The sequence below is a fragment of the Rattus rattus genome, chromosome 9, assembly GCF_011064425.1.
Source record: "Rattus rattus isolate New Zealand chromosome 9, Rrattus_CSIRO_v1, whole genome shotgun sequence".
Lineage (NCBI taxonomy): Eukaryota > Metazoa > Chordata > Mammalia > Rodentia > Muridae > Rattus > Rattus rattus.
Genome location: NC_046162.1, coordinates 73,883,957 through 73,911,378, shown reverse-complemented (window position 1 = coordinate 73,911,378; position 27,422 = coordinate 73,883,957). Strand labels below are relative to the sequence as shown.

At 43.3% G+C, this 27,422-nt stretch overlaps 2 protein-coding genes across 7 annotated transcripts in view; one reads left to right on the top strand and one right to left on the bottom strand.

The window, feature by feature from the left end:
• Nucleotides 1-2,115: 2,115 nt before the first annotated feature.
• The window catches only part of Tlk2 (tousled like kinase 2), a 93,391-nt gene continuing 68,084 nt past the window's right edge, over nucleotides 2,116-27,422 (top strand). For 3 of the 6 annotated variants that reach the window (XM_032914369.1, XM_032914372.1, XM_032914368.1), the window contains exons 1-5: nucleotides 2,798-2,936; nucleotides 4,538-4,620; nucleotides 25,343-25,414; nucleotides 26,366-26,435; nucleotides 27,289-27,332. In XM_032914369.1, the coding sequence (XP_032770260.1) occupies nucleotides 2,813-2,936; nucleotides 4,538-4,620; nucleotides 25,343-25,414; nucleotides 26,366-26,435; nucleotides 27,289-27,332 (393 nt within the window). In that variant the 5' untranslated portion in view covers nucleotides 2,798-2,812. Of the gene's footprint in view, nucleotides 2,638-2,797; nucleotides 2,937-3,045; nucleotides 3,065-4,537; nucleotides 4,621-25,342; nucleotides 25,415-26,365; nucleotides 26,436-27,288; nucleotides 27,333-27,422 lie in introns of those variants that run through there. The other 3 variants (XM_032914370.1, XM_032914373.1, XM_032914371.1) reach the window with 3 other exon arrangements.
• Nucleotides 22,532-22,929, bottom strand: LOC116910488 (protein transport protein Sec61 subunit gamma). Its single transcript, XM_032914375.1, has one exon. The coding sequence runs from the start codon at nucleotides 22,875-22,877 to the stop codon at nucleotides 22,671-22,673; it is 207 nt and encodes a 68-aa protein (XP_032770266.1). The 5' UTR covers nucleotides 22,878-22,929; the 3' UTR covers nucleotides 22,532-22,670.

The window sequence follows — 27,422 nt, the reverse complement described above, 5'->3', positions numbered from 1 at the left end:
GCATCCTCAGCCACACTAGATCTAGGTTAGCCTCAGCTACATTAGACTTATCAAAACCAAAAACCGAAAATGGGACCTATGTTCTAGAAAGGGCACTGGGAATCCTCTAGCTCTAGCACAGGATGGTGAAACTTGAAACGATAATTGGCCCAGACAACTTGTTTGTGGACCAGCTGGAAGAACTCAGCTTCAACTCTGTCCATTCCTCTTTCTCTTCTGGTCTCCTCTCCTAATTTATGACACTCCAGTGTCATTTAAGGAGTTATTTTTAGGCTGTGCATAGTGGCTGCAAGTCCTGTAATCCCAGGACTTTAGAAGAGGTTGAAGGACCGACCATCTGAGGCTAGCCCATGCTGCATAGTGAGTTGCAGGCCATATTCTTTTCAAATTTATTTGTAATTATCTGTGTCCACATAAATGCAGTGTTCATGGAAGCCTTATGGATGTAGATGTCTTGGAGCTGGAGTTAACAGGTGGTTGTGGCCTGCCCCATACTGGTGCTGGGAAGCAAACCCAGGATCTCTGCAAGAACAGTGCCAACTCTTAACCAATGAGCCATCTCTCCAGCCCTGTTTCTTTTGGTCTTGAGAATCCCAGGAGAGCCATCTTGTTTCATCTCAGCCTCCCAAGTGTTGGGAGTGTGGGTGTTATTATTTTTTTGATCCCACTGTTATGAAAGAACTGCCCTTGTTTTCCCACTGTGCACACTTGAGGAGGAGCCACGGTGCACTATCCTTTGGTTCTCCATTATTTTCATGGTTGAGACTGACTGCATTCTGGGGGCTCCTCCTTGCCCCTTTTCCCTACCCTCTGCTCCTGACTTGCTCTTCCCCTCTTCCTTTCAAAAATATCTTTCCAAGCAATCTGGAATCTGGAAGATGACTCCCAATTTGAGTTTTTCTACAGTGATTGAGTTCTGAAGGATGGAGAACATCCAAGAAGGAATTTGTCATCCTTTGCCCATTGGCAGGTCTCTGTCCAGTCAATATGTGGAAAAGTTAGTCAGAAATACGAACAGAACTCTACTTTGGAGTACTTGCCGACGCCTGGAAAAGTTCAAGCCGGCTGTTTAAAAGCCTGAATGTTTCTCTTGTAGTCCTTCAGTCATGTTCAGACATCTGGTCAAGGAAGAAGCATGAGAAGAAAACAAAAAGCCGAGCAGTAACTTTGAAGTCAGTGTCTTGGCTCACGAAACTAGGTGAAGAAAGTGCCTTTTTCCCCCTTTGGCGCGGGGGTCAGATCCCATGCAGGAAGCCCTCCAGTCGAAGGCGCTCACCCTCCCAGCAGACTCTCTGTGAAGAGCAGGCCTGTTTTCCCATTCTGGCATTTACCCTCAGAGCCCCCGAGCACTCCGGGAGGCCCGTTTTGTCACCGGAGGTTGAAATAGAACCTCCCGCTAGGTATTCTGAGTGTCCCCCGCGGGGAGCGCCCTCCGCTGTGGAGGGGGGCATGCTAGTGAGGGCTCGGCTCTGATCCCAGGACACCTTTGTCCCTGGAGACGCCCAGCCAGTCAGGTACGTGGAAGGCCAGGGCGGCCGGCTTTCTGTGCCTGTGGCGTGGGGTCTGGGGACCTGGACGGAATGGCGGGCCGGCGGACATCGAGTGGGCGTCGACAACTCAACGATCTCCACCCCCAACCCCCACGCGCCCCTCTTCTTCTCCTATCCATCGCTGGGCAGAGCGACCTCACTCCTCACCCAAAATGTGTGTAGACCAGGGACAGGGCAGGCGCGGCGGCCAGGCCACTCCGACGCTGCTCCGCGGCCTGAGACGCAGCCCAACCGTCGGCCTCCGGCTCCGTTTACACAAAGGCGGCCCCCGAGGCTCCGGCCTGGCCGCTCACCCGGCGCCCCCAAGCAAACCAACCGCCCCTCACGTCGCAGTCGGCCGCCAGCGCCGCCCGCGGCCCGCCCTCAGCCGCCCTGTCAGGCGCGGCCTGCTCAGCCGGTGCGGGGTCCCCTGGTTAACCCCTGCTCGCCAGCCCGGCCGCTGATTGGAGGAGGCGGAGCTCCGGGGCAGCGGCGCCCCCCCCCCCCCCAACACCTTTCTCGTCCCCTCCCCCACTGTCGGCACTCCCCCCCCCCAGGAACACCACCCCCCCCCGTGCCTCCCAGCCGTGCAAATCTCGCGAGGAAACACGAGGTTTCACTAGTGTGTTTACACCGATCACTACTAATCCGGACCGAACCGATCCGGATTAAGGGGCCGGAGGCGGGTCCTGGGCACTAGCGGTTCCGACCCCCCCCACCCCGCCCTCTGCGCCGCACCCGAGTGGCCCCCCCAACCGAGCCGGCCCCCACTTCTCGGCCCGACCCGGACCCTTCTGCGCCTCCCTTGGCCTTTGTCCGGCGCCAGGAGGCCGGCCCCGCGCCCCCCGGCGGCCGCCCGGGCCCGGGCCCGCGTCAGGCGCCTGGCTCTGTACGCGAGCTCGGGGATCTGCGGCCTCCGTGGCCCCCCTCCCCCGCCCGCCCTCTCGTGGAGCCCGGCGCCGGCGGCGGCTGCCCGGGCGGGGGGTTGCGGCGCTCAGGAGAGGCCCCGGCTCCGCCCCGGGCCTGCCCAGGGGGAGAGCAGAACGATCGGCAGCCGGGTCGGGTCGGGGCCCCTCCCGAGAGGAGCGTGGAACGGCAGCGGCGGCAGGTGAGAAGCTCAGCCCGGGACGTGGAAAGGCGCTGGGCCTGGGATATTAACCGTCCCGGGGGCTCCCAGGGCCTGAGGAGGCTGCGACCCCGGCCGGCGTCGTGCCGCAGCTCCTGGGCGCTGAGGCGGGAGGTGCTCCCTGAGGGCTGCGGGTCGCTGAGGGGCCAAGCCGAAGATGGACCAGGCCCAGGCCTGGGAGTGCGGCGGTCGGCCCGCTGAGAGAGGGGACTCCGGGGAGCTGGAGGCCTCGGCAGCCTACCGGGCGCCCTCGAGAGTGTCCCTCGCTCCGTCCGTGACAGGTGGGCCTGGAGTTAGGGAAAGTTTGGAGCCGGCGAGGGGCGCCGGGACCAGGCCCCATCGGTCCTGCTTCCCGGTTTGGGGGCCACTGGGAGGATCCCGGTCCAAAGCCTCGCTGGAAAGAGATGGGGTGGGTATTTTCTTATCGTGAGATGACATTAAATGGGATAACTGCTAGGGCCTCTTTTTCCGGGCCAGACCTGGGGATGGAGGGTTGGGAAATGTTTCCAGAGACCTTGGGGTTGGAGAGAGACTGCATTGTAACCTCTGCCATTCCGACCTCGATTAGGGCAGGGCGAGTGGCGAGCAAGGCCACTTATGTACCTAAGGAAAAACTCGGTTTTCTTCTCGGTCTTTTTTTTTTCCTTTTTAAGATACCTTTCTACCCTTCTAACAATTTCCTAATTCCCTACTTGTACGGGTGAGTGAAACTTTAATCCGTCACCCTTTCATTCCCCTTTGCCCCAGGCCTTCAGTCCAGGAAGGGAAATGAAAGTTAGGACTTGGATAGGGGATGTTACTGGAAACTATGGAGTTGTTAGATTGCAGAGAAGGTTTGATTCGTGTTTTCAATGAACTTTAATAAAAATGTATGCCAGTCCCTCCAGTAACTCTGAAATAATAGTATGTTGGAAGGATCTCTATGCAGTGCCGCTCTTTTCCTCTTTCAATGTTGAACTTTTTGATGGATGGTACAAGAATTCTATCCTCCAACGGATGGACAAACTTGCTCATAGTGTCTACATTAATTGGTCAGGGAAAGAGTTTAAAAATGGTGTCCTCCTGCCCCTCCCTGTTGGGAGGAGTGCTAAAAGCAGATACCCAGAGTGGGGAGAAACCTACTGCTCCAAGGAGTGGTCAGAAACATTTTGCAAAGGAATTGTTATATCAATTTCCCGAGTGAATGTAGGCTGATGGTTTATCTTGGGCTCTACGTTATATTTAACGTGAAAGAATTCCATTTTTCATTAGCTACAGGGAGCTATTCAGAGAAAGGAGCTATATACAGTAGGGTTTCTTGAAGTTATTTGCAGCTTCTGATTCATTCTGTATTCACTTGAAATTATTAAATGAATCATATTTTTAGCTTAACTAGTTCTTATGTGTTTGGGAGAGAAATCATCTCTATAAGTACTTAGATTGAAAGGTATCTGATAGAGTTTTTATTTGTAAGTCTGCCCTTGTTTTACTCCTGCTTAACTTTTACAGTTTATGTGAAGAGTTTATTTCTATTTACTTTTTTTGTAATTTTTTTTTTTTTTTAAACAAGACAGGGTCTCATTGTATAGCCTTGAGTTTGCTGTGTGTGAACCAGGCTGCTTAAACCTCCTGAATGTTAGGATTCATACAGGGGCGGGCTTCCATACCTTCTTCCCTCCGTAAAGATCAAATTAGAATTCAGGAAAAGTAGAAAAGACCTTCATAGATGAGAACTTGAACTGCTGTATAATCTTAGATGACTATTGATAACATCAAATAACTTAGAATATAACACTTGAATCTATATTTCCTTGAAGTTTATAAAATTACTGTGAGTTATACACAGACCTTGTTTCTTCCATGTAGTTTTCATGGCTTCTTGTCCCTCTCTCTTGTTCTGTAGAAATGATGGAAGAACTGCACAGCCTGGACCCACGGAGGCAGGAGTTACTGGAGGCCAGGTTCACTGGGGTTGGCGTAAGTAAGGTGAGTTACTCCTCAGCGGTAACGATCACCTCAGAGGATGGCTCCAGCACACTTGGGAGTTGAACAGAAGGGTTTGGGTGCTAGAGACGTACTGATAGGTTGCAGAGGATATGTGTCTCATGGTCCTGAGAACTTTGAAAATCTGCCAGTCATTCCCTTAGTGTGAGTGTCTGCACCCTTCTGTTAAGGGCGGAGCTTTCCTAAGGGAGGGAGGGGCTTGCTGCAAGGATACTGATAGGATGGGGAATCTAGATTCTGTTTCATGATCCATTAAAACTTCTCAGCCACTCAAGAAGAAAAAGGCATTGTACAGCTTTCATCCACTGGCTCTGTTGGGGTGGTTACAGGATGGGGTGCTGATGAATCTGCTGAGGTCTGCTACTTCTCCACATCTGCAGCTGCAGAGGCCTCCTGGTTGTCTCCTGGACTGCCTTTTCACTCTTCTTAATTGTTACTAGTGTTTTTCTTGTTTTAATTTATTTTTTGGTTTTGAGTGTTTGCCTGCATTTGTATATGTATGTACCCGTTGTGCATGTTTGTGCCTGCAGAGGCCAGAAGCAGGCATGGCGTGTGCTGGAACTGGGTTTTTATGGTTGAGAACTGCCATGTCGGTACTGGGAACTGTACCTGGTCCTGGAAGAATAGTTCTTCCCTGCTGCAGTCTGACTAGCTTCTTGCTGTCTTCATTTTGTGGCAGTGTAAACTGAAATCAAGTCCAGGTGTTTGGGCAGGTGTTGACAAAGTGACACTCTTCAGGTTTTCTGTGCCTTTATGCAGTACGTGTTTACCCTCTGCTCTCACAGGATGGTTTAGTGCATTGTTTACATCGGCTGTAATATTTTATTTAAAAGGTTTGCCCGATCCGAGGTTGTCCTATGACTTGAGCTTGAGATAACTTGTGCGTTTTGATCTGTAATGTATGTAGTGGATTCCTGTCTTTTTAAAAAATATGCTATATCTTGCAGGAATGTGACATTAATCTTATGCTCTGGCTAGTTGTTTCTTCAAGGAGGAGGAGTACGTTAGGGTCACGCTTAGAAGACCTAGCTTCTTTGATGGATCACACAGTTTAGTAAGCTGGAATAACTTGGTAGTTTTTTTTTTAAGAATCTTTTTTTTTTTTTTAAATACTTATTTATTATGTATACATCATACAGCTTTCTGCCTGCATATACACCTGCAAGCCAGAAGAGGGCATCAGACCTCATTACAGATGGTTGTGAGCCACCATGTGGTTGCTGGGATTTGAACTCATGACCTCTGGAAGAGCAGTCGGTGCTCTTAACCGCTGAGCCATCTCTCCAGCCCAACTTGGTAGTTTTTATTTATTCAAAAAGTACATAGTACCTGCAGTATACTGGGCATTGTTGAAGTGTTGTTGATAGTATCCAGAATTGAGCTTCGGCAGTTCTTTAATTTTTGTTTTGTTTTTGAGATGCGTAGCCTAGGTTGGTCTGTGATTTGTGATTGTCTGTCCCCGGATGGGAAGTGCTGGGAGTGCAGGTGTCCCCCACACCCAGCTGTACAGTCTGCATGCTTAGTTCTTCAACTACTCTTGTAACTGGCTTTTGGTGGCACTCTGGAGCGACTGTACCTCTGATCATTCATACTGAAGATAAACAAGTAGACATAAATTATTCCTTCAAAGGATGTAACCTCAGAAAGAAGCATGCTGTGCCATTTAAGTATGAAATCAATATCTGGTCCAGTGGTGACGTGTTTCTTTTGCCTGGCCTAGAACTCCTTGATCTTCCCGTCTCAGTTTCCTAGGTGCTGGGGCTATGGGTGTGAGTGACTGTACTAGGTCATGTTTATAACCATTGACTGATTGATGTTTGTGGTATAAAGGTTCAAATCCAGGGCCTGGTAGGGTACTATATATATCTAGTCCTTTGGGTTTTGGGTTGTTTTTGTTTTTTAAGATGGTCTCTTTTGTAGCCCTGCTACTCAGGTGCTGAGATTAAAGGCATGTGTCACTACACCCATCCAGCCCTTCTTGATTTTTTTTCCTTTCTTTTTTTTTTTTTTTGAGATAAGAATCTTTCAAAGTTGCCCAGAATAACTTTGAACTTTCTCTATAACCCAGGCAGACCAGTGATCTTCCCACCTTAGCATCTTGAGTGTTTGGGAATACACTGTTGTGTCTTTTCCCTTAGCAATTCTGCATAAGACTCATGCCTTTAATTTATTTTGGAGACAGAATCTTACTGCGCGGCCTAGACTGGACTGGAACTCAATTGAGGCTGGTCTCAAACTCAAACTCATAGTCCTCTTGTGTCTCTCAAAGTGCTGGGATTATAGGTGTGTCCTGCTAAGACTCGTAATCAAATCTAATCACATAGTTTACTACTAAGAAAGTTTATATTCAAATTGCTTATAGTTCATTTTCCTAATTTTGTTTGTTTGAGACAGGGTTTCTTTGTGTAACCCTAGCTGTCCTAGAATTCACTCTGCAGACAAGACTGACCTGGGACTCAAGAGATCTGCCTGCCTCTGCCTCCTGATTGCTGGGATTAAAGTACTAATCTTTGTTAGGATGGCTTCTTTCCTTTGTATGTAGCTGCAGAATGGCTCTATCAAAGTGTGCTTTTGGTAAAATAGGTCCAAGTGATAGAAATGAATGACATTTTAATTTCACTGCTCAGACTCAAGATCATATGGCTAAGTTGTGGGAAAATTTCAATGTACACTTGGGAAGCTGATGTAGTAATATCAAAAGTTAGAGGCCAGTTGGGACTACATAAGACCCTGTCTCTAAAAAACAAACAAAACCCTAGAACCTCAAAAAACTTTAATATTGTCTGTTTGTTAGAAAGTTCATAAATATTAAGTTGCTTTTATGCCATTAATTATGCATTTTGACTTGTTGGTCATGGTAAGTATTTTTTTTTTCAATAAATGCATTATTTAGTGATTGGGAAAAAATGTTTTCTGTAGCAAAGAGAATTGAAAGAAAAGTAAGTTACTTCATTATTTGCAGAGACAGGTAAAGGAAAGGAAATTTTGTTTTATTTTGTTTTGTTTTGTTTGAGACAGGGTCTTTCTGTGTAGCCTTGGCTGTTCTAGAACTCACTCTGTAGACCAGGCTGCACTCCAACTCATGGAGATCCTCCTGCCTTTAGCCTCCCAAGCATTGGGATTAAAGGCACACACCGTCACCTCCCTGCTAAGCTACTCTTTTTATACAACATTTTTGAGATAGTCTTATGTAGTTGAGAATGACTTCAAACTTTTATGTAGTTGGGGATAACCTCGAACTCCTGATCCTCTTGCCCCTGCCATATCCAGTAAAGACCTCACTCTCTTTTTAATTATTTCTCTTTCTGTTAGAGTTAGGGCTGGACATTGTATCTCATAGGTCACTGATTGAAATGAGGGCAAAAAAAATTGGGTAAAAAGGATGCTTTCGGTGAGACTCCCTTTTCTGGCTTTACATGGTTTGTTGTGTCATGCTTTCCCAGTAGGATGGAACTGTTCACAGCTGTCAGCTTGTTAAGATGAAGATAGGTTTCCACCTTTACTGCTCCAGAGAGAGCAGAGTGACTTGTCTATGATGGTGCCATCTAGTGGGATCTGTGTGATCTCCTGAGTTTCTCCTAAGTGCTCAGGACACTTTGAGTACTTTCTGATGCCCATAGTAGGAAGGCAATCAGGGCCATCGTGGACTCTTTCCAAGTGGACAAGAGTGCTGGCAGTAACTGCAGTCTTTGAATGTTCTGGTTACTGTATGTTTTCTGTCATATTGCTTCTCTTTTTTCACACCGAAAATTCAATATAACTCACAAAACTTTGGTTAAACAAAATGGCCAGAGCCATTTATTACTTACATTCGAGTACTTATTTGTATTTTGGCTTTTAATTTCACAATTTTTTTTGTTCTTTCACAGCACACTAATGCATTGATTTTTCTCTATATTATTAGGTTTAGTTAATAATCATTAAACCATAATTAATTGGCTTAGGGTTTGGGATGCCTTATGTAGTTTTTGTTTAAAAGGTTTAGAGTGTTTTCTCTCATTTTGAGTTGGTAACAGGGAAAGTAAGCATTGCGCACACCAAGAAGCCTAAAGAGCACGTTCTTCTCCTGTGGCTGCCACTGTTTATGCTGCTCTGGAGATATCCATTTAGCATATTTGAGGTGATAAGGTTAAATTGGGCTGTGAACTTTATTTCTCACCTAATACTTAAGGCAGCTGTTTGGTTGGTTGGTCTTTTCAGACAGTGTTTCTCCATGTATTCCTACTGTCCCTCACTATGTTCAAGGCTGGCCTTGAACTCAGAAATCCTCCTGCCTCTGCCTCTTGAGTGCTGGGATTAAAAGCCTGTGCCACCAGCACCCAGCAAGCTATTTTTTTTTTTTAAATTATGTTTTTTTTCCTAAGATTTCTTTGTCTTTATGTTTGTGTTTTGCCTGCTTATATACCTGTGCACCACATGCGAGTAGCACTCACAGAAGCCAGAAAAGGGTGTTGGACCCCTGAACTGGCTTACAGGCTATTGTGAACTGCCAAGTGGGTGCTGGGAATTGAACTTAGGTCCTCTGAAGACTATTGCAGCCCATCTCTCCAGCCCGAGATCTCTTTCCATGTGTGCGTGTGTGTGTGTGTGTGTGTGTGGTTTGAGACATGGTTTCAGATAGACCTGGCTGTCTTGGAACTTACTGGGTAGACTGGCTGGCCTTGATTTCACAGAGATCCGCCTGCCACCGTCTTCTGAGTTCTGGGGATAAAGAGTCAACACTATGCCTAGTTCCAGGTCTCTCTCTTTAAGAACTAGATAATTTACTTTGTATAATGTAAACTGTCTTGTTTTCAGTAAGGACTTGATGCAGTTTATTCCTTACTCTGCACCTCTGCAGTAATTTAAAAAATGTGCATTGTCTGTGGTTCTGGAGATGGAAGGGAGGTGAAATTCCAGCCTTGCTTGTGCTATTGCTTATGCCTAGTTGGATATACTTAAATTTTTATTATGTCTTTTGGGGGTTCGTGCATGTGCTGTTTCACACTTGTGGAGATGAGAGGACAACTTGTGGGAATTGTTTCTCTGTATCTACCGTGTAGCTTGCAGGAGTTGAACTGAGGTCATTAGGTTTGGGACCAAGTGCTTTTAAGACTGAGAAAACAGCTCAGTGGTGGAATGCTTGTCTGTTGTGTGTGTAAGTCCTGGGTCTAATTGTGTTAGTTTTGAATTATTGTGATAGAATATCTTTAAAAATCAATTTGAGGAAACAGTTATTTCTGTTCACTATTTCAGTCTGTGACTGCTTGACTCTCTTGTTTCTTGGCTTGTAGTGAGTAGTGAGATAGAACATTGTGGTAGAGAGGGCTTGGTGCAAAGGTGCTCACTGTATGATGGCAGGAAGCAGAGCAAGGAAGGGTCTAGGGACAAGATAGAGTCCCCAAGAAGCCTAACACCTCGAACCCACTCCCTTCACCTAAGTCCTTTATTTTCTGTCACTTCCCAAGAGCCTGCAAGTTAAGAAACCATCAATGATTAAAAGCTCCATCCAGGGGCCTGCGAGAAGATCCAGTGGTAAAGGTGCTTGCCACCAAGCACGATGGCCTAAGTTTGTTCCTCGAGACTCAGATGGTGGACGTAGCAAACCAGTTCCCACAGGTTGTTCTGTGGTCTCCACATGCCCCCCAGTGCTCATGTGTGCAACTGTGCTTTTGTGTGTGTGCGTGTGTGTGTGTGTGTGCGCGCGCGCGTGTGTGTGTGTGTGTGTGTGTGTGTGTGTGTGTGTGTGTGCGTGCATGCGCATGCGCGTGCGAGAGGAGCTGGGAGTTCTACATCTCCATCTGAAGGCTGCTAGCAGAATACTAACTTCCAGGAAGCTAGGATGAGGGTCTTGAGCCCACGCCCACAGTGACACACCTACTCTAACAAGGCCACACCTCCAAATAGTGCCACTCCTTGGGCTAAGTATGTACAAACTATCACATATACTTTAAACTTAATGTGTATTAGTGTTTGTTTGCTTGTCTGTGAACTGTGCCCACCCTTGGTACACTCAGGTCAGAAGGCATCAGGTCTCTTGGAACTGGAGTTATGGATGGTTATAAGCAACATTATGGGTGTTAGGAACTGACATTGGGTCCTGCAAGAGAAACAACTGCTCATTAATTCATGAGTTGTCTCTCCACCTCACCACACCTTATTTTTTTCCGAGACAGGGTTTCTCTGTGTAGCCCTGACTGACTGATCCTGCTAGAACTCACTCTGTTGACCAGGCTGGCCTTGAACTCTCAAAGATCCTCCTGCCTCTGACTCCCAAGTGCTGGTATTAAAGATGTACTTTACTACCACCTGGCTTAATTTACCATTATTTATAGCATAAAATTCAAAGCAGGATTTTCTATCACTTAGTTAAAATGAAAGTGGAAGTGTTGAAGATTTCCTTCTAAGCAACATTGGAGATCATAAGAATCCTCCGTTCCCAGTATGTCAACTGAGAGACGGCTCCTGACAGAGGGATCCACAATCTCAGATGCCATGATTCCCCTGAGGAGAAAATAGACGGTACCACACAGAGACATTCTGAAAATGCACATATGCCAGTGACTCATGCCCCTTCTACTTTGAAAGTCTTCTATCTTTCTTTTACCTTTTTTTACTCTTATTACTGATTCTCAAAGAAATTGCGGTATGCGTCTTATCAAAGACTGATGGTCTTTGCCCTCTTTTAGGCAACCCAGGGCCTTGGAAAAAACAGTGAAACCCTTCCTCAAAACCCAGGCTGTACAGCACTCATTGTAGGTAGAAAACCAGTATCCATTTTTTCTTTAGCTTAAAAATAAACATGTGTATGTGTGTGAGTGAGTACAGATGCCCATAGTGTCGCTAGCGTTACAGGTTGCATGCCTGACATGGGTGTTGGGAACTGAACCTGATCCTCTGGAAGAGTAGTATGTGCTCTTAACCTCTCAGCTGTTTCTCCAGCCTCAGTCTTTTAACGCAGGGTCTGAGAGACACAAGAGGATACTTGAGTTGATGAGTGTCTCGCTTACTTGTTTTTACGTGGGTTAGTGGCATTTGTCCCTGGCTCATATACTTAAGTGATTTAACCTGTGAGCTATCACTCCTGGCCAGTGATTCTCATCTTTTCTAATGCTGGGACCCCTTCTTTATACAATTCTTCGTGCTGTGGTGACCCCCAACCATAGCATTATTTTGATGCTACTTCATAACTGTAATTTTGCTACCTTTAGGAATTGCGATGTAAACATCTCCTTTCCATGGTCTTAGGTGACCCATGTGAAAAGAGACCCCAAAGGGGTCTCAGCCAACAGGTTGAAAAATGCCACTCTAGCCCATGCTGGGAATGAAAAACATTGAGTTACATTCCTAACCCTAAGAAGATTGCTAAAATAAAAAATGTAAACTGTGCTATGTGGGGCAGCAGGATGGCCCAGCAGTGGTGTTCATCCTCACCCCAGTAACTTGATGCACTTCCTTTGTCTCACATAGGTTACACCGTGGGCATTCAGTGTTCTCCAGGCTTCTGGTGAGGTTGCAGTAACTGTAGCTATCTACAATTTTACAGACCAACAACATTCATTCTTGTTGTATAGCCTTGGCTGGCTTGAAACTCTCCAATGTAGACCAAACTTTGACTTCAGATTTAGCAGATGTCACCCAAGGGCCGGGATTGAAGGCATGGGCTGCTATACCTGGCTCAGAATTCATTCTTACCTAATGAGTATTCCATAGCAGGAACAACTGAGAGAAAGGATACTTCATACCCAAGAGTGAACTGAATAACAGATCTGTTTGACCCATTGTTAAACAATAACATCCTAGAAAATTAGTCTACAGCAGTCCCACCTTACCCACAGGGACAAATGCCCCCGGTGGATATCTGAAACCACAGACAGTGGTTTATGTGCATAAACATACACAATGTTTTTCTATATATAGGCACACCAGTGTAAAGAATTATCACTGTGACTGATAGTTCTTGTAGTTCAGGTGTGAGAGCAATAATACTACTTCTTCTTCTTCTTCTTCTTCTTCTTCTTCTTCTTCTTCTTCTTCTTCTTCTTCTTCTTCTTCTCCTTATTATTATTATTATTATTATTATAATACCTTTTGTACAGCTTCATAGACGAGTCATCCTGGCAACAAATCTTAGCAAAGTCAGCATACAAGGTTTTTTTCCTTTCTGTATTAAGAACTTTTACCCTTTCACTTAAACAAGACACTTTACAACTTCTCAAATGTCCCATTTGCCAGCATCACTACTCTAGGGTTTGGAGGCAGTAAGTAAACTAAGTGTCAAGCAGGAGCACTGCAGGCCTGTCAGCAGTCAGACTGCTCATCACGAGGACACAGGGCCATTCACATGTGAGGTCGGATGGGTTCCCATGGTTGCTCATAACAACATGCAATTTAAATAAGAATTATTTATTTTTAGACTTTTCCACTTAATATTTTCAGACCATAGTTGAACAAAAGTAACTAAATTTGTGGAAAGCAAAATCATAGCTAAAAGGTGACTGGATGTAGGAAGAAAGCACTGAGCTGCTAGTGATGAGAACCTTAGCCACAGGCAAAGTTAGTACCACTAAATGGAGAAGAAAGCCTTGCACATGACTTCCAGATTCTGTGAACTGCTATAAAGTGCAAGAAATGTGACCTAGGAGGATCTCAGAGCTAGTGCCGGTTCTGTCAGAAAGGCAATTTAAGTTACAGCAGTGTGGGTGTGGGCCACTTCTGCACACTTGACTGGTGAAAGGGCTTGAGCTGGCTGGGTAAGTTCTGCTTCTGTAGGGCCCCATTTCACCCAGCCACCAAGTCTGCTTGCAGTCTGCATCCTTAAATGAAGCTTTCCAGTAATGGAACACAAAGGAAGTCCAGGCAGAAAGTCCATACCTAGTGTACTTGTTTTATTGGGGGGAGGGGCAGAGGCAGGGGTTTGTTTGTTCATTTTTTTTGTGACAGGGTCTCTCTAGATAGGTTAACTTGGAGCTAAATGTGTCATGGTCACTAAGGCCCAAGTGTTTTCACATATTAATATGAAACCAGCAGATCTGCTTTTCTTTTGTTTTGTTTTTTTGTTTGAGAACAGGCTGGCCTCTTAACTCACAGATAACCTCCTGCCTCTGCTTTCCAACTGCTGGGATTAAAGGTATGTGCCACCATAATTTAGCATAAGATCTCCTATGTGAGATAGTCTTGACCTTGACCTTGTTGTTAGGGGAGTAGTTAGGATGGATCCCGCCTCCAAGTTAATATCTTTTTACAGCAGGGATAGTGGAGATCTATAACAAGATAATCTGCGCCTGTCGTCACTCACCTCTTACATGAACTGTTCAGTTTTCCTTAGCTTTCTAGAAATTTAGAAGTATAGAATCTGGCTATACACTATCTTCCCCACCCCCATCCCTACCCCCACTACTGCCCCACCCCACCTCCCACCTACTTTTGACACAGACTTTGACTCTTTGGCTCTTGGGTGACCTGGACAAGCTCCTTGTCTGATTTCTCTTGTACTAACATAAAAATGGCAAGCCAAGATTAGAGAGAGAGTTCATTGGTTAAAAGTGCCTTCTGTTGTTACCGAGGAGCCAGAGCCCACATGAAGGCTTACAGCTGCCTGTAAGGCCTGTGCCAGAGGACCCACCTTCCTCTCTTAGTCTCAGGGAGCTCCCAGGCACAGTGCACATGTATCCATGCTAACACACAGACATAGAAGTTTTCTTAAATCTAAGAAAAAAAGGTAAACCAGTACCTCCATTTTCCCCTTTGTGTTAGTCACTTTTCCTTCCAAATCAGAGTCTGGGGTGGAAAAAGCTTGCCACATGTCTGTTCGTCATTGTAATTCTTCCCTTACGCAGGCAAGTTCCTTCTAGCCCAGTGGTTCTCAACCTTCCTAATGCTGTGACCCTTTAATACAGTCCCTCATGTTGTGGTGACCTCCAACCATAAAATTATTTTCATTGCTACTTCATAACTGTAACTTTGCTACTGTTATGAATCATAAATATTTTTGGAGATAGAGGTTTGCCAAAGGGAATGCAACCCACAGGTTGAGAATTGCTGTTCTAGGTAGACAGCTCAGCCTTGGTTGCATGCGTATCTGATTACTACTAGCAGGGGTCACACAGCTGCTGCCATAGCTTTCTTACAATGGACAGTTTCAGAGATTGCAGTATTCTCTCTAGTCCTTAGGCCCTTAGTCTCTCAGTCCTTAGGCTCTACTGGTAGACCATGTCACCTCATGCCATGTGAAGAAAAATGACAGCCCATGGAGCTGACGCCCTGACTCATCTTTGATTCTGTCAGATTTCTGTTAAGATGCAAGTGTGACCACATCTACTGTGTTTGTGTCATGAGAAGCCCAGAGGAAATAGCTATACTACATGTCTAATGAGACAGTGCCAGGGAGCTGGAGAGGTGGCTCGCAACAGTGGTAATGAGCACTCGCTGTTTGTAGAGGACCTTGGTTCAATTCCTAGCCCCTAACAGTTTCTGACTCCAGTTCCAAGGGATCCAGTGCTCTCTTCTTGACCCCTAAGGCACATGGACATTCATGCATTCAAAGTATGTATTCACATAAAATTTAAAAGGATAAAATGAAGTGACAGTGGTAGGAGGGGCTGGGGATTTTGTTCAGTTGATAGAGTGCCTTACCTAGAATACATGAAGTACCTGCAGTTTGATTCCCAGCACCACAAAATCTGGGCATGGTGGCAGGAGCTTCAGAAGTATAAGCTCATCCTCAGCTATGTAGGGAGTTCAAGACCAGCCTCGGCTCTCTGAGACCCTGTCTCAAAAACAGGAGTCGGGGTAGAACTGTGTTTCTAGCACTTGGGAAGCTGAGATAGGAGGATTGTTGGTTTTAAGGCCAGCCTAAACGACATAAGACCCTATTTAAAAAATAAAAACAAAGGAAAAAAAAAACTCAAAAAAACAAAACGGTCAGGCTAGGGGCTGGAGAAATGCACTGGTTAAAAGCACTGACTGCTCTTCCAGAGGTCCTGAGTTCAATTCCCAGCAACCACATGGTGGCTCACAACCATCTGTATTGGGATCCAAGGCCCTCTTCTGGTGTGTCTGAAGAGAGCAACAGTGTTCTCACATATACAATTAATAAATACATCTTTAAAACAAGCGAAACTCCTGGCAGACCAGACTAAGCAGATCCAGCGGCAGGGTGTCTACAGGAAATCCACTCTTTTAACCTATACATTTTATTAGAAATTTGTTTTATGTTATTTTTAAGACAGCGTTTTTCTGTGTATCTCAGGCTAGCCTCAAACTTAAAATTTTCACTTCATCTTTCCAAGGTACATATCACCATTCCCAACATTAAATTGAATGTAAATTTAAATGGTTGGGAAAATTGTTACACAAAGATATTCTGTCAGTGCTCAGGTGGCTGTATTTGTACTAGCAAAAGTAGACTCAGGACACAGGAATGTTCTGAAGCAGTAAAGCATTTTATTCTAAAGGCAGAGCAGTAGCTGGGTTTGGTTGCTCATGCCTTTAATCCCAACACTGAACAACTAAGGCAGGAGAACTGCTGTGAATTCTAGATCAACCTGAGCTATAGAATGAAATCCTGCCTACAGTTTAGAAAAAAAAGTCAACTTATCTAACCAGAAAATAGAGCAAGCAGTACTTAATGTACTATTTTTACAACAACAAAATAATTAAATCAGAATTGAAAAAATTCTCTTAAGTATTTGGAAGCGAAGTGACATATTGCAAATAACCTTTGGGTCAAAGGGAATAGAACTGGATGAAGACCAAAAGATAATGTGTCAGAATTTGTGGGCTATGGCTCGCTGCTGTAGAGGGAATTTTACAGCTTCTAAAGAAAGGTCTACAGTCGGTGATACAAGACTCTGCCTGGAACTAGGAATAGGACAGTCCAGACAGATTCATCGTAGAAAGTTGGGTATGGTGGCACATACTCTGGAGGCAGAGGCAGGCAGCTAAGCTTGAGGCCAACCTGGTCTACACAGTTAATTTTAGGCCAGCCAGGGTTGTATATTGAGATGTCATCTTTAAAACAAAACAACAAAAACAAACACAAGGTAAAAGAGTTAATATAAATGAAAGAGGAAATAAGTATGCATAACCCCATTTATAGCCAGACCCTATCTTAAAACACAAAGCCTGGGCCCTTGCCCTCAAGCCTGGTTTTCACATGGTGGACAAATTTGCCCTCTGACCTTCATGTATGTTCAGTGTTAAACATAATGCCCACACCTACAAATAACACACAAAATAAATATACTTATAGAAGAATTAAGATTTAATTTAGTTTTACTTCTGTGTACGTGTGTGTTTATGTGCATGTGAATGCAGGTGTCCTTGGCAGTAAGGAGAAGGGCATCAGATCTCCTGGAGCTGGAGTTGACAAGTGGTTGTGAGCCACCTGCAGAGTGTAAGAACAACCCTGGGCCTCTGCAGAGAGGTTTGTGCTCCTAGTAAAGCTGAGCCGTCTTTCCAGTGCTTCTGCCCCAAAGAATGTAAGAATAAAGCAAAAAACCAACCAAAAGAGATAAGGCCTTTAACAGGTAATTGAGAGCCAGATGTGGTGGCACTCGGTGTTCACAGTCAGCCTGGGCTATGGAGTGAGTTTGAGGAAAGCTAGGGTTGCTATACAGAGAAACCTTGGTTGTTGCTGCTGCAGTTGTTGTTTTAAAGGTAATTGAGAAGCTGGGTATTAAATATCTTGCACCTCAAGGCTGAGGCAGGAGGGTCTAGAATTTAATCTCAGACCTAGGCTGTCATAGTGAAACTGTCAGTAGCAGCAGCAGCAGCAGCAGCAGCAGCAGCAGCAGCAGCAGCAGCAGCAGCAGCAGCAGTAAAAATAATAAATCCCATGTTTTATGAGTTTGTAGTAAGAGGCTTCCTTTATGTATGAGTGTGATTGGGTGCTCTTACAAAAAGACCTGACACTGCTGGAATTTTGTCAGCAAGGAGCTTGCTTCTCCTTCAGAGGACCGCCCCCATCCCAGCACTCAGACTGTGTGCTTACACACAACTGCTCAAAACTCCAGCTTGAGGGGAATTGTGGCCATGCCCTCTTTTGGCTTCTGTGAGTACCTGCAACTTACCTGGTGTATACTCACACAAATAAATAAGTAATAAAAAAAATAAAAAATACACAAAAGGGCTTGATGGGTAGACTGTCTTAGTTAAGGTTTCTATTGCTCTGATAAAACACCATAGAAAAAGCAACTTGGGGAAGAAAGGGTTTATTTCATCTTATTACTTGTCCATTGTCCATGGAAGTCAGGGCAAAAACTCGGCAGGAATCTGGAGGCAAGAACTGATGCAGAGGCCGTGGAGGAATGCTATTTGCCGGCTTGCTCAACTTGCTTTCTTATAGCATCCAGGACCACCAGCCCATTGCATTCTCTAGTCTTAGCTGTTCTCTTACAACAGCATCGGAATGGTCAGGAATCTATGTTTTGAACCAGGTCTTCTTATCCTAGACCTTAGTAAAAGCTGTGTGACCTGAGGTGGGTTAATAACTCTTAAAAAAAATCCCTTTGCTCTCTTCATCCGTAAGTACACATAATAGCAGGTACTTCACAAGGTTATATATTAGTTTCATAAGGCTATTGTAACAATACAGACTGTGGCTTAAGTAATAGAAACACTGTCTTAACGATTCTGGAGGCTTGAAGTCAGGAGCAAGACACTGGTATGTTGGTTTGTGGCTTCTGCAGTCTCTCTCATTGGATTCTAGGAAGCTGCCTTCTTGCCGTGCCTTTATGTGGGCTACACACACACACACACACACACACACACACACACACACACACACACACACACGCCTGCCTTCCCTCTTCCTCTGTCTCAGTGTGCTGAGACACTAGTCTAGTTGCATTTGGCCCGTTCTAATGACCCCATTTAAATACAATCCAAATATGATTTAGATGGCTCAGTGAGGACTGGCACTTGCTACTGAACCCGATGCCCTAAGATTCATCCTTGGGACCCACATAGTCTACTAAGTTGTCATCTAAACTTAGTCAGTAAAAGGTGCACTCTCACTCTGTCTCTGTCACTCTCTGTATATCACCCATGCACAAGTGCCCTCCTCCACAAATAAATATAAATTTAACAGAGGTCAAATTTATTATTTTGAAAACTTAGAGGTGCTGAGGATTGATTAGGGTTTCAGTACATAAACCCTAAAGATTATATATAGACTTCATTGCAAAGTAATTATAGATTTATAAGAAGTTGTAAATATACATACATATGAATGAAGGGGCTGAAGAGAAAGCTCAGCAGTTGAGCATTGGCTGATCTTCTCGAGTACCTCAGGATCAGTTCTCAGGACTCACGTGGTCTATCCAGGTCAGGGGTTCCAAAGCTGCTCTTGCTTTGGATGCATGCACATGGTGCACAAACAAACATGCAAACAAACATTCTTACACAAAATTAATTCATTAACTAAAATGTAAAGATAAGGAGTTTCCATTCAGAGGAGTTTTCATTCAGGCATCCCTTCCTACCGCATTCAAATTATGAACTCTGTACTACAGGAACCAGGGGACTGAGATTGGTGCATGCTATTCTTTATCACTTTGTGTGTGGTGATGAGGCTCAGACATAGGGACCCGGTCAATACTCAGCTATCACTGCTACTGAACCACACCTCCAGCCCAGTCAGCAGAATCTGTCAGAGTAGATTATTCTGATATCTTGTGTACATACGTGTACTTACAAAGGCATGTTGGCATGTTTCTAAGCAGTTTTAATTTGCTTCAGTAGCTTTCGTGACCATCCAAATCAAAATGCAGAACTGTGGCCACCACAGAATTGTTTGTTTGTTTGTTTGTTTGTTTGTTTGTTTCTTTCTTTCTTTCTTTCTTTCTTTCTTTCTTTCTTTCTTTCTTTCTTTCTTTCTTTTTTTCTATTTTTCAGAGCTGGAGACCGAACCCAGGGCCTTGCGCTTGCTAGGCAAGTGCTCTACCACTGAGCTAAATCCCCAACCCCCACAGAGTTGTTTCTTGATACTTCTTTGTAGTTATCATGCATGTGGCCTCTTCTTCAGAACCCTGATCTGTGATCTCCTCTAAGTTCTTTTAGTCTTCATTGATTTCTTTTGAGTTAATGTTTAAAATACCATGTGAGGATTAAATTAAGGCTATTGCTTGTGGATATCTTAAATATTTCAGGGCCATTTACTGAAAGACTTTTATTTTCAACTTTCATAATTATATAGTCTGTTGAATTGCTCTTGCACCTTTCTCAGAAATCAAGTGGGCATCTTCTTATTTTTTAAGATTTATTTACTTTACATACAATATTCTGCCTGCATGTATGGCACTGGACCCCATTACAGATGGTTGTGAGCCACCATGTGGTTGCTGGAAATTGAACTCAGGACCTTTGGAAGAGCAGCCAGTGCTCTTAACCACTGAACCATCTCTCCAGCCCAACTTTATAGTTCTAAAAAAAAAGCTTTTATTTGTATGTATGTGTGTACATGTGACTGTATGACACAAGTGCTTATAGAGGTCAGAAGAAGGCAGTAGATCCCCTGGAGCTGGAGTCATAGGTGGTTATGAGCTGTCTGTACTGGGAACTGAACCCATGAACTCAGGTCCTCTGGAAGAGCAGGAAATGCACTTAAACTGGTGAACCTCTTAACTTTTAATTAGAAATGTTAAAAAAGGTTTGGTGGGTATACTTATTAGTGCATGTGGGTGTGTGTACCACCGCATATATGCAGAGGTCAGAGGACAGATTTTGAAATTGGTACTCCTTCCACATTCACATCGGACTGGCTCTCCTCGCAGCCTCACACTGCAAGTACCTCTGCTGGCTGAGCATCTCTGCCCAGCTTTATAATTCTAGAACAGCATTGTCGTAGTAATAAAGAAATACATAGTAAAAGTTATGTGGTTTTGTTTTTGGGTTTTGTTGTTGTTTTTGTATTTTGATTCTTTGAAGCAGGGTCTTGCTATTTAGTGCCGTCTACTCAGACTTACTATGTCAGCCAAGTTAGCTTTGAATGCACAGTTTACTGAAAAATCTCTTCATATATACAATGCATATACAGTTTATATTTTTGTACCAGGAGTGTTTTTGCATGTTTAAGTATGGGAACTGGTGTGTGTGTGTGTGTGTGTGTGTGTGTGTGTGTACAATTTTGGGGAGTCAGTTTTCTTATATGTGGGCTTTGGGGGATCTAATTCAGATCACCAGGCCTACACAACAAATGCCTTAATTCATCAAACTGCCTCACAGATCCTTATTAATGTTGTTTTGTATTTTTCCTTTATTTTTATTTTATGTGTTTGGATGTTTTGCCAACATTATTATCCATGCAGTGTTTGTGTAGTATCTGCAGAGTCCAGAAAAGGGCGTCACAGGAGTTGTGAGCCACCAAGTGTGGGTGCTGCAAACTAGAACTACATCCTCTGTAAGAGCAACAAGGGCTTCTAACTGCTGAGCCATCTCTCCAACCCTAATATTTTTTTTTATAGCTGTTTAATTTTGCTTTTGTGAAGGTGAGACAGTACAGGGGAATTAAACCGTGGGCTTTGTGCGCCTAGCAAATGCTGTACAAAGGTCAAAACAAAAGTTATGTGTTGAAACTTCTTTTTTTTTTTAATTTGTTAATTTATTTTATATATTCAGGGCATCAGATCCCATTACAGATGGTTGTGAGCCACCATGTGGGTGCTGGGAATTGAACTCAGAATCCTCTGGAAGAGCAGTCAGTGCTTTTAACCTCTGAGCCATCTCTCCAGGCCCTAGTTCAATTTTCATTTTATTATAGTTGTTTTAACGACAGGGATGCTTTTAAAACTTAGCATGTAAATTTTGCCTGTAAGCCTTTGGTTAGCTTTTACTAGACAGTAAGCTGCTTTAGAACAGGAAGTGTATCTCATTGATCCTCATTAATTAAATTTAATCCAAGGACTTTATAATAATATGAGTTGCTATACTTGAGAAGAGGATGAGAAAAGATTAACTAATTCTTAATCTTTTTAAACTTTTGGTTATGTACACATGTGTAAGGGACAGTAAGTCTTGTTCTTCTTCAACATTGCTATTTCAAACAGTTCAGGATCTAGCACTATATATCTAATTATTTTCATTGTAATTGCCAAAAAACTTTAGTCCTCTCATCTGTATTTGCCACTCTTGCTGTCACCTTGCCCCTATCTTAGTCACTTATCTATCACAGTGAAGACACTATTACCACCACAGCTCTATAAGAAAGCATATAATTGGGGGCTTTCAGCTTCAGAGGGTCAGCTGTTATTATGGCAGGGAACATGGTGATAGTCGAGTGCTGCATTCTGATCTGGAAGCAGGGAGAGAGAGAGAGAGAGAGAGAGAGAGAGAGAGAGAGAGACCAACCTCAATGACATACTCCCTCCAATAAGGCCACGCCTCTTAATCCTTCAAACAGTGCCACTCCCTGGTGACTAAGCATACAAATATATGAGCCTATGGGGGCCATTTTTATTCAGCTTGCCTTCAATCTCTCCCTTCCTTTCCTCTTCTCTTTACCTATCTGTTCCTACCTATCTACAAAGTCTTCCTGTGTAGGCAAGATTAGTTATAACTCACTATGTCTTCCAAGTTCACTTGTACTCATTACCCTTTTGTTTTTTGCTTCTTGAGTGGAGAGATTACAGGAGCATCACTGTATTTGGCTTTACTGTTTCCTTTAGAAAATGAGGACTAAGGGGTTGGGGATTTAGCTCAGTGGTAGAGCGCTTGCCTAGCAAGCACAAGGCCCTGGGTTCGGGCCTCAGCTCTGGGAAAAAAAAAAAAAAGAAAATGAGGATTAGTAGATGTGGTCTTATTGCAATCTTGGGGAAATTGATTTTTACAATGATCATATTAAAGGTAATTCATGGTAGAAACGTGGTTCAGTGGTAAAGCACTTGCCTAATACACAAGCGTTTTTTTTTTTTATTTTGAAATTATTTTAATTTAGAAATAGAAAAGTCATAGTTAGGAGGAAAGAAACAAAAACCACAAAGCATCCAGGCAACTTTTACTTCATGAGCTTGTCACCCCCTCATTGGTTCACCAGTCCCACGATGAGCAAGGACTCAGCCACCCACAATAATGTTATTAATAGGGATGTGGATCAGTTTCACAAAGAAGCCGATGAACCCCATGATAGCGAATCCAATCGCTGTGGCCATGGCGATCTTCTGGAATTCTTTTCTATCAGGTTTGGTGCATCTTTTAACCAGCCGAATCGAGTCCTTTACAAACTGCCGACTTGGCTCGACAAACTGCATTACCTGATCCATGTTTGTGGGAGGGCGGTTTCAGAGGGTAGAGACACGTAGCCTAGGAGAGAATTGAGCCCAACGGAACCCAATACACAAGCTTTTACATGTGGTATGAAGTGCCCAATGTGTTGGCTAGCCAACCTTCTGGCACTCTTTCATTGAGTGGTCCTAGCACCTTTCTCAAGAATCAGTTGGTCACAATTACAATGTTTGTCAAGAGTTGCCCTCAGTTTTTCCCACTGATCTGTTAACACTAGTGTCTGCTAACACTAGTGCCTGTTCACACCTGTTGTGTTGCTGTTGCTTTAGAGCAAGTCTTGGTGTCAGAGAATGTGCTTCCTCTTTGTTCTTTCACAAATTGTTTTGTCTCTTCCGGTCCTTAAAATCCCATGTGAAATATGAGTATTTATTCTTTATTTACATTGAGTTCAGGAAATTGAACCTAGGACTTTACCCTTTACTACTGAGCAATACTCCTAACTCCTGCATATACATTTTAGAATCAACTTAATCATTATTGTGTTTGTAAAAGTGTGAATGTCATGAACACAGAAGTGTGCACGCGATGCAGGTGTGTGTGCCTGTGTGCGTGCGTGTGTGTGTGTGTGTGTGTGTGTGTGTGTGTGTGTGTGTGTGTGTGTGTTTTCTCTTTCTATTGTGGGTTCTGGGGATTGAACTCAGGTTGTAGTTCCCAACCATTGGCAGCTCAGTTCCAGGGGACCTGACATCCTTTTGATCTCTGAGAGCAGCACCAGACCCTCACATGGTGTATAAAACATAAATGCAGGGGAAACACACATATAAAATAGACAGATGTTTTTACAAAAGAAAAGAATGGGGAAGAGAAGGATGTCATCTTAGAATTAACTTAATAGTAATTACTATGTTCCCAGGAATAAGACATGCTGCTTCTATTCAACATTAGAAGGTCCACCCAGGGCAATTGATAAGAAATAAAGGGCACTCATATTTGAAAGAAATAGTAAAACTATTTGAATTCACAAATGGCACAGTCATATTTACAGATAGTTGAAACTTGTTTACAAAGACGGATCCTCAATTATGGTTGAAGTAAAATGGCAACATACAATGCAAATTTTATCTCTTATATTTGCAGAAAAATAAACATTACATTAAGAAAACAATCATATGGACATAAGCATTAAAATACAGATAAATTTAATAAAGTGTAGGTTTAATCTAGAAAGTACAAATAAGGATTCAAGGAAATGTAGAACATAAGTAAGTACTGGGTGTGAAGTACACACCTTTTAATCCAGCACTTGGGAGACAGAGGCAGGCTGCCTATCATCTGCTATATTCCAGGTCAGCCAGGCTAGAGGAGGGTACCTGTCTCAAAATAAGCAACACGCACGTACACAAAAATCTCTCTCCCTCTCCCCTTCCCTCCCTCCCCCTTTCTCATTCTTGTGGGTCCGAAGACTTAGTTAATATGGCTATGGTGGCAACATCTCCATCTCCATGTTTCACCAATTCATTGACACTCCAGCTAGTGTTCTACTGACTTTCTTATATTAACAACCTGGGGGCAGCAACATTAGCTAATGATAAAGTAGTTTGCCATTTCCTATTGTGTAGTAGGTTCTTACTGTGTAGCCAGTACAGGCCTAACTCTTTTTGATTGATGGAATTGTTGCTAAGTACCATGGTGCCTTGTAACAATGCTGGGTACTGATTCTCTCTGCCTTCTAAATCTCTTACTGTTTCTTGTTTGGGGAACAAGGTTATTTCTCTGTTTTCTCTTCTAGCCATCCTTAATCTGAAGTGTTAAACTTCTAATGCTGTTCCTCAAAGAGACATACATACCTTTCTGTGTATTTACCCCAGCCTGGATATCTATGTGATGGGAAAGGCTCTTCTCCTTCAGCCTCAGCCTTCTGAGCACTGAGATGTAACCTCGCTTTTAATATTGCATTCATGTCTCTTTAGGCTGTTTCTCAGAAAAACACTTTGGTTTGTTTTTGGTAGGATTTTATTCCAGCACTTGGAAGGTAGAGGCAGATGGATCTCTATGAGTCCAAAGCAAGTGTGGTCTGCATAGTAAGTTTGAGGACAGCGAGAGCCATATAGGGACTCTGTCTCAAAATAACAAAATACTTTTTTATGAGGTGGCCCCTGACTACCTGTCACAAAGAACCGTTACCCTACTGCAATTTTGAGAGGCTGTTTGTATGACTTGCCATGTGTATTGTTCCTAAGGAATGGCCTTAGAACATGATCATACTCTTGAAGGAAAGACTTGCTGATGTGTAAAGCACACAAAAATATCAACAGCTAGAGAGTTTGAACATGGAGGCCAGTGTTGTAGCTGAATCCCTTTTAGCTTGGTTTAGAGGGATTATAACAGCTGCTTCTGGTTCCTTTAACGTGACTTAGACATTAGAATCTACAGCCCTTTTGCCTACTTTTGCTGTCATCTTAAATGAAAACTTCTGATTACTCACAAAACATTTCCCTTCCAGGGGCCACTCAACAGTGAGTCTTCCAACCAGAGTTTGTGCAGTGTGGGGTCCTTGAGTGATAAAGAAGTAGAGGTAAGAAGCTGTACTTAAACAACACGTTCTTATTTGTATCCCTTCGGTTTGGATTCAAGGCTAGCAGCATCATGTAATTGCAGGGCACGTTAGTGGAGCCGTGTGTCCAGCTTTGATGTCAGATTTTATTCATAATCATACATAGGGCTTTTCTTTTTCCTTTTTACATCTTCTGGGTTTTTTTTTGGGGGGGGTGTTGGGAGCGAGCCTTAGTTTTTTAATAAAGGTGAGAGATTTGTCGGTGTAGCAAATTAGCTGCTCTTTAATTCTAATACTTTTCAGTACTCTGTAGCGTAGATCACTGGCTGAATTCAGCAGTAGCATTTGAAAGACTTTCTGTCGTTTAGTTTCCATTTTTTCTGCTTAGCTGGAAGATAGTATTTATTAAGTAGATAACTTACCCACATGGATATAGGTACAAGTCTTAAGTTCAGTTGCTTGCTTTATACTGTGAAGCTTCATATAAGTTTGGTCAGTTGAACAGACATTCAGGCTTTTCCTTTTAAAGGGTTGGGTTTAAGCACTTTTGAAGTTGTTTGAAAGCCTGCTATTTGAGTTGACATTTGTCCTTCAGAATTACTTTCCTGAGACAGGTCTTATTGCATACTCAAGCAGGCCTTGAATTTGAGATCTTGCCACAGTTTCCTACTTATGGGATTACAGGCATGGGCTACCATACTGCCAAAATATCTTATTTAAAGTTTGTCACAATTCTGAATTACTAATGAGTATATTGAAGGTTTGATATTTTAAATAACTTTCTAAAAGTTGTTTAGGTTTGATTAAAGACCCTGTACTTTGCCTGTTTCTCTGTCCTAAAAGCACTGCACTGATTTAAGACTTGTCTGTGCCAGTTACGACTCTTTTATATCCATAATATTTTGTATATACTGATATCCCAATGTGCAAGTTTACCAACATTCTAATTGTGACATGTATGGTATTTAACAGACTCCTGAGAAAAAGCAGAATGACCAGCGAAATCGGAAAAGAAAAGCTGAACCATATGAAACTAGCCAAGGTAGTGGTCATTTTACACTAAAACCCCAGGGTGTTAATGTACTTGAAATAATCTAACTCCCAGCAAGTCATTAGTGTGTTTTGAGGGATTCTGACAACAGAGGTTTCTGTGTCTTAGGGAGTGTTAGGCTACTACAGACTTGCCATTTGATACACATCTGACAGTGTCAGTTCTTTGGGGACTCTTGTTTTCCCTGTGTATTTGAATGATTTTCCTACCACAGGCTTTTCTTCAGACCAAACAGGAATCACATGGGAAACAGGGCACATTGGAGTGTTGTTAGTCGTGGTTTCTTGTACAGAATTCTTCCATTGGAGCCCACCCGGATGGAGTCTGTAATGGTGATAGTTACACCCTTAAATACACAGTCTCGGAAGGGAAAATTGGTTTAGCTTTCCCTGTCCTATCTAAGGTCCGGGATTCCCAATCTTTTTTGCATTGTTCTTCCCTTCTAGAAGTCTGTAGTTAAAGTCATTCTGTCTTGTGTAAGGGAAGTCCTCCCAAGGTTACAAAAGTATGTGAAATGTGATCAACTCTTCTGATGCATTTGTTTTGAATCTTGGTTCTTAAATTGGGATGTGATTTATAGATGAATTTTGTTTCTTGATTTTTAGCATGTATATTTTTAAAACGGGTGTGAAAAATTCCCATCAGTGTTCATCCAGTCACTTGTTATATAGAAGAAGAGAGTAGTCTCAGTGTGCGGGTTTGTATCATTTGTTTAAAGTAAAGTTGACACTTGACTTGACAGCGTTGTGATCAGTTACTGAGCTTTTACTACTTAATGCATTTCAGTGATGATGGCTTATGTGTGCATTGGAAAAACTGTACTTAACTTTGGTTTCATTTTCAGGGAAAGGCACTCCTAGGGGACATAAAATTAGTGATTACTTTGAGGTAAGTTAAATTGGGGGTTAAAAACAACCTCCAGTGTCTTTAAACAACCTAATAATCCTCTTGTGTATTTAAGGCATTAGAAAGCAATAT

What these genes read in the sequence shown, in the direction of transcription:
- LOC116910488 (XM_032914375.1), bottom strand. Translation starts at nt 22,877, where the DNA reads ATGGATCAGGTAATGCAGTTTGTCGAGCCAAGTCGGCAGTTTGTAAAG.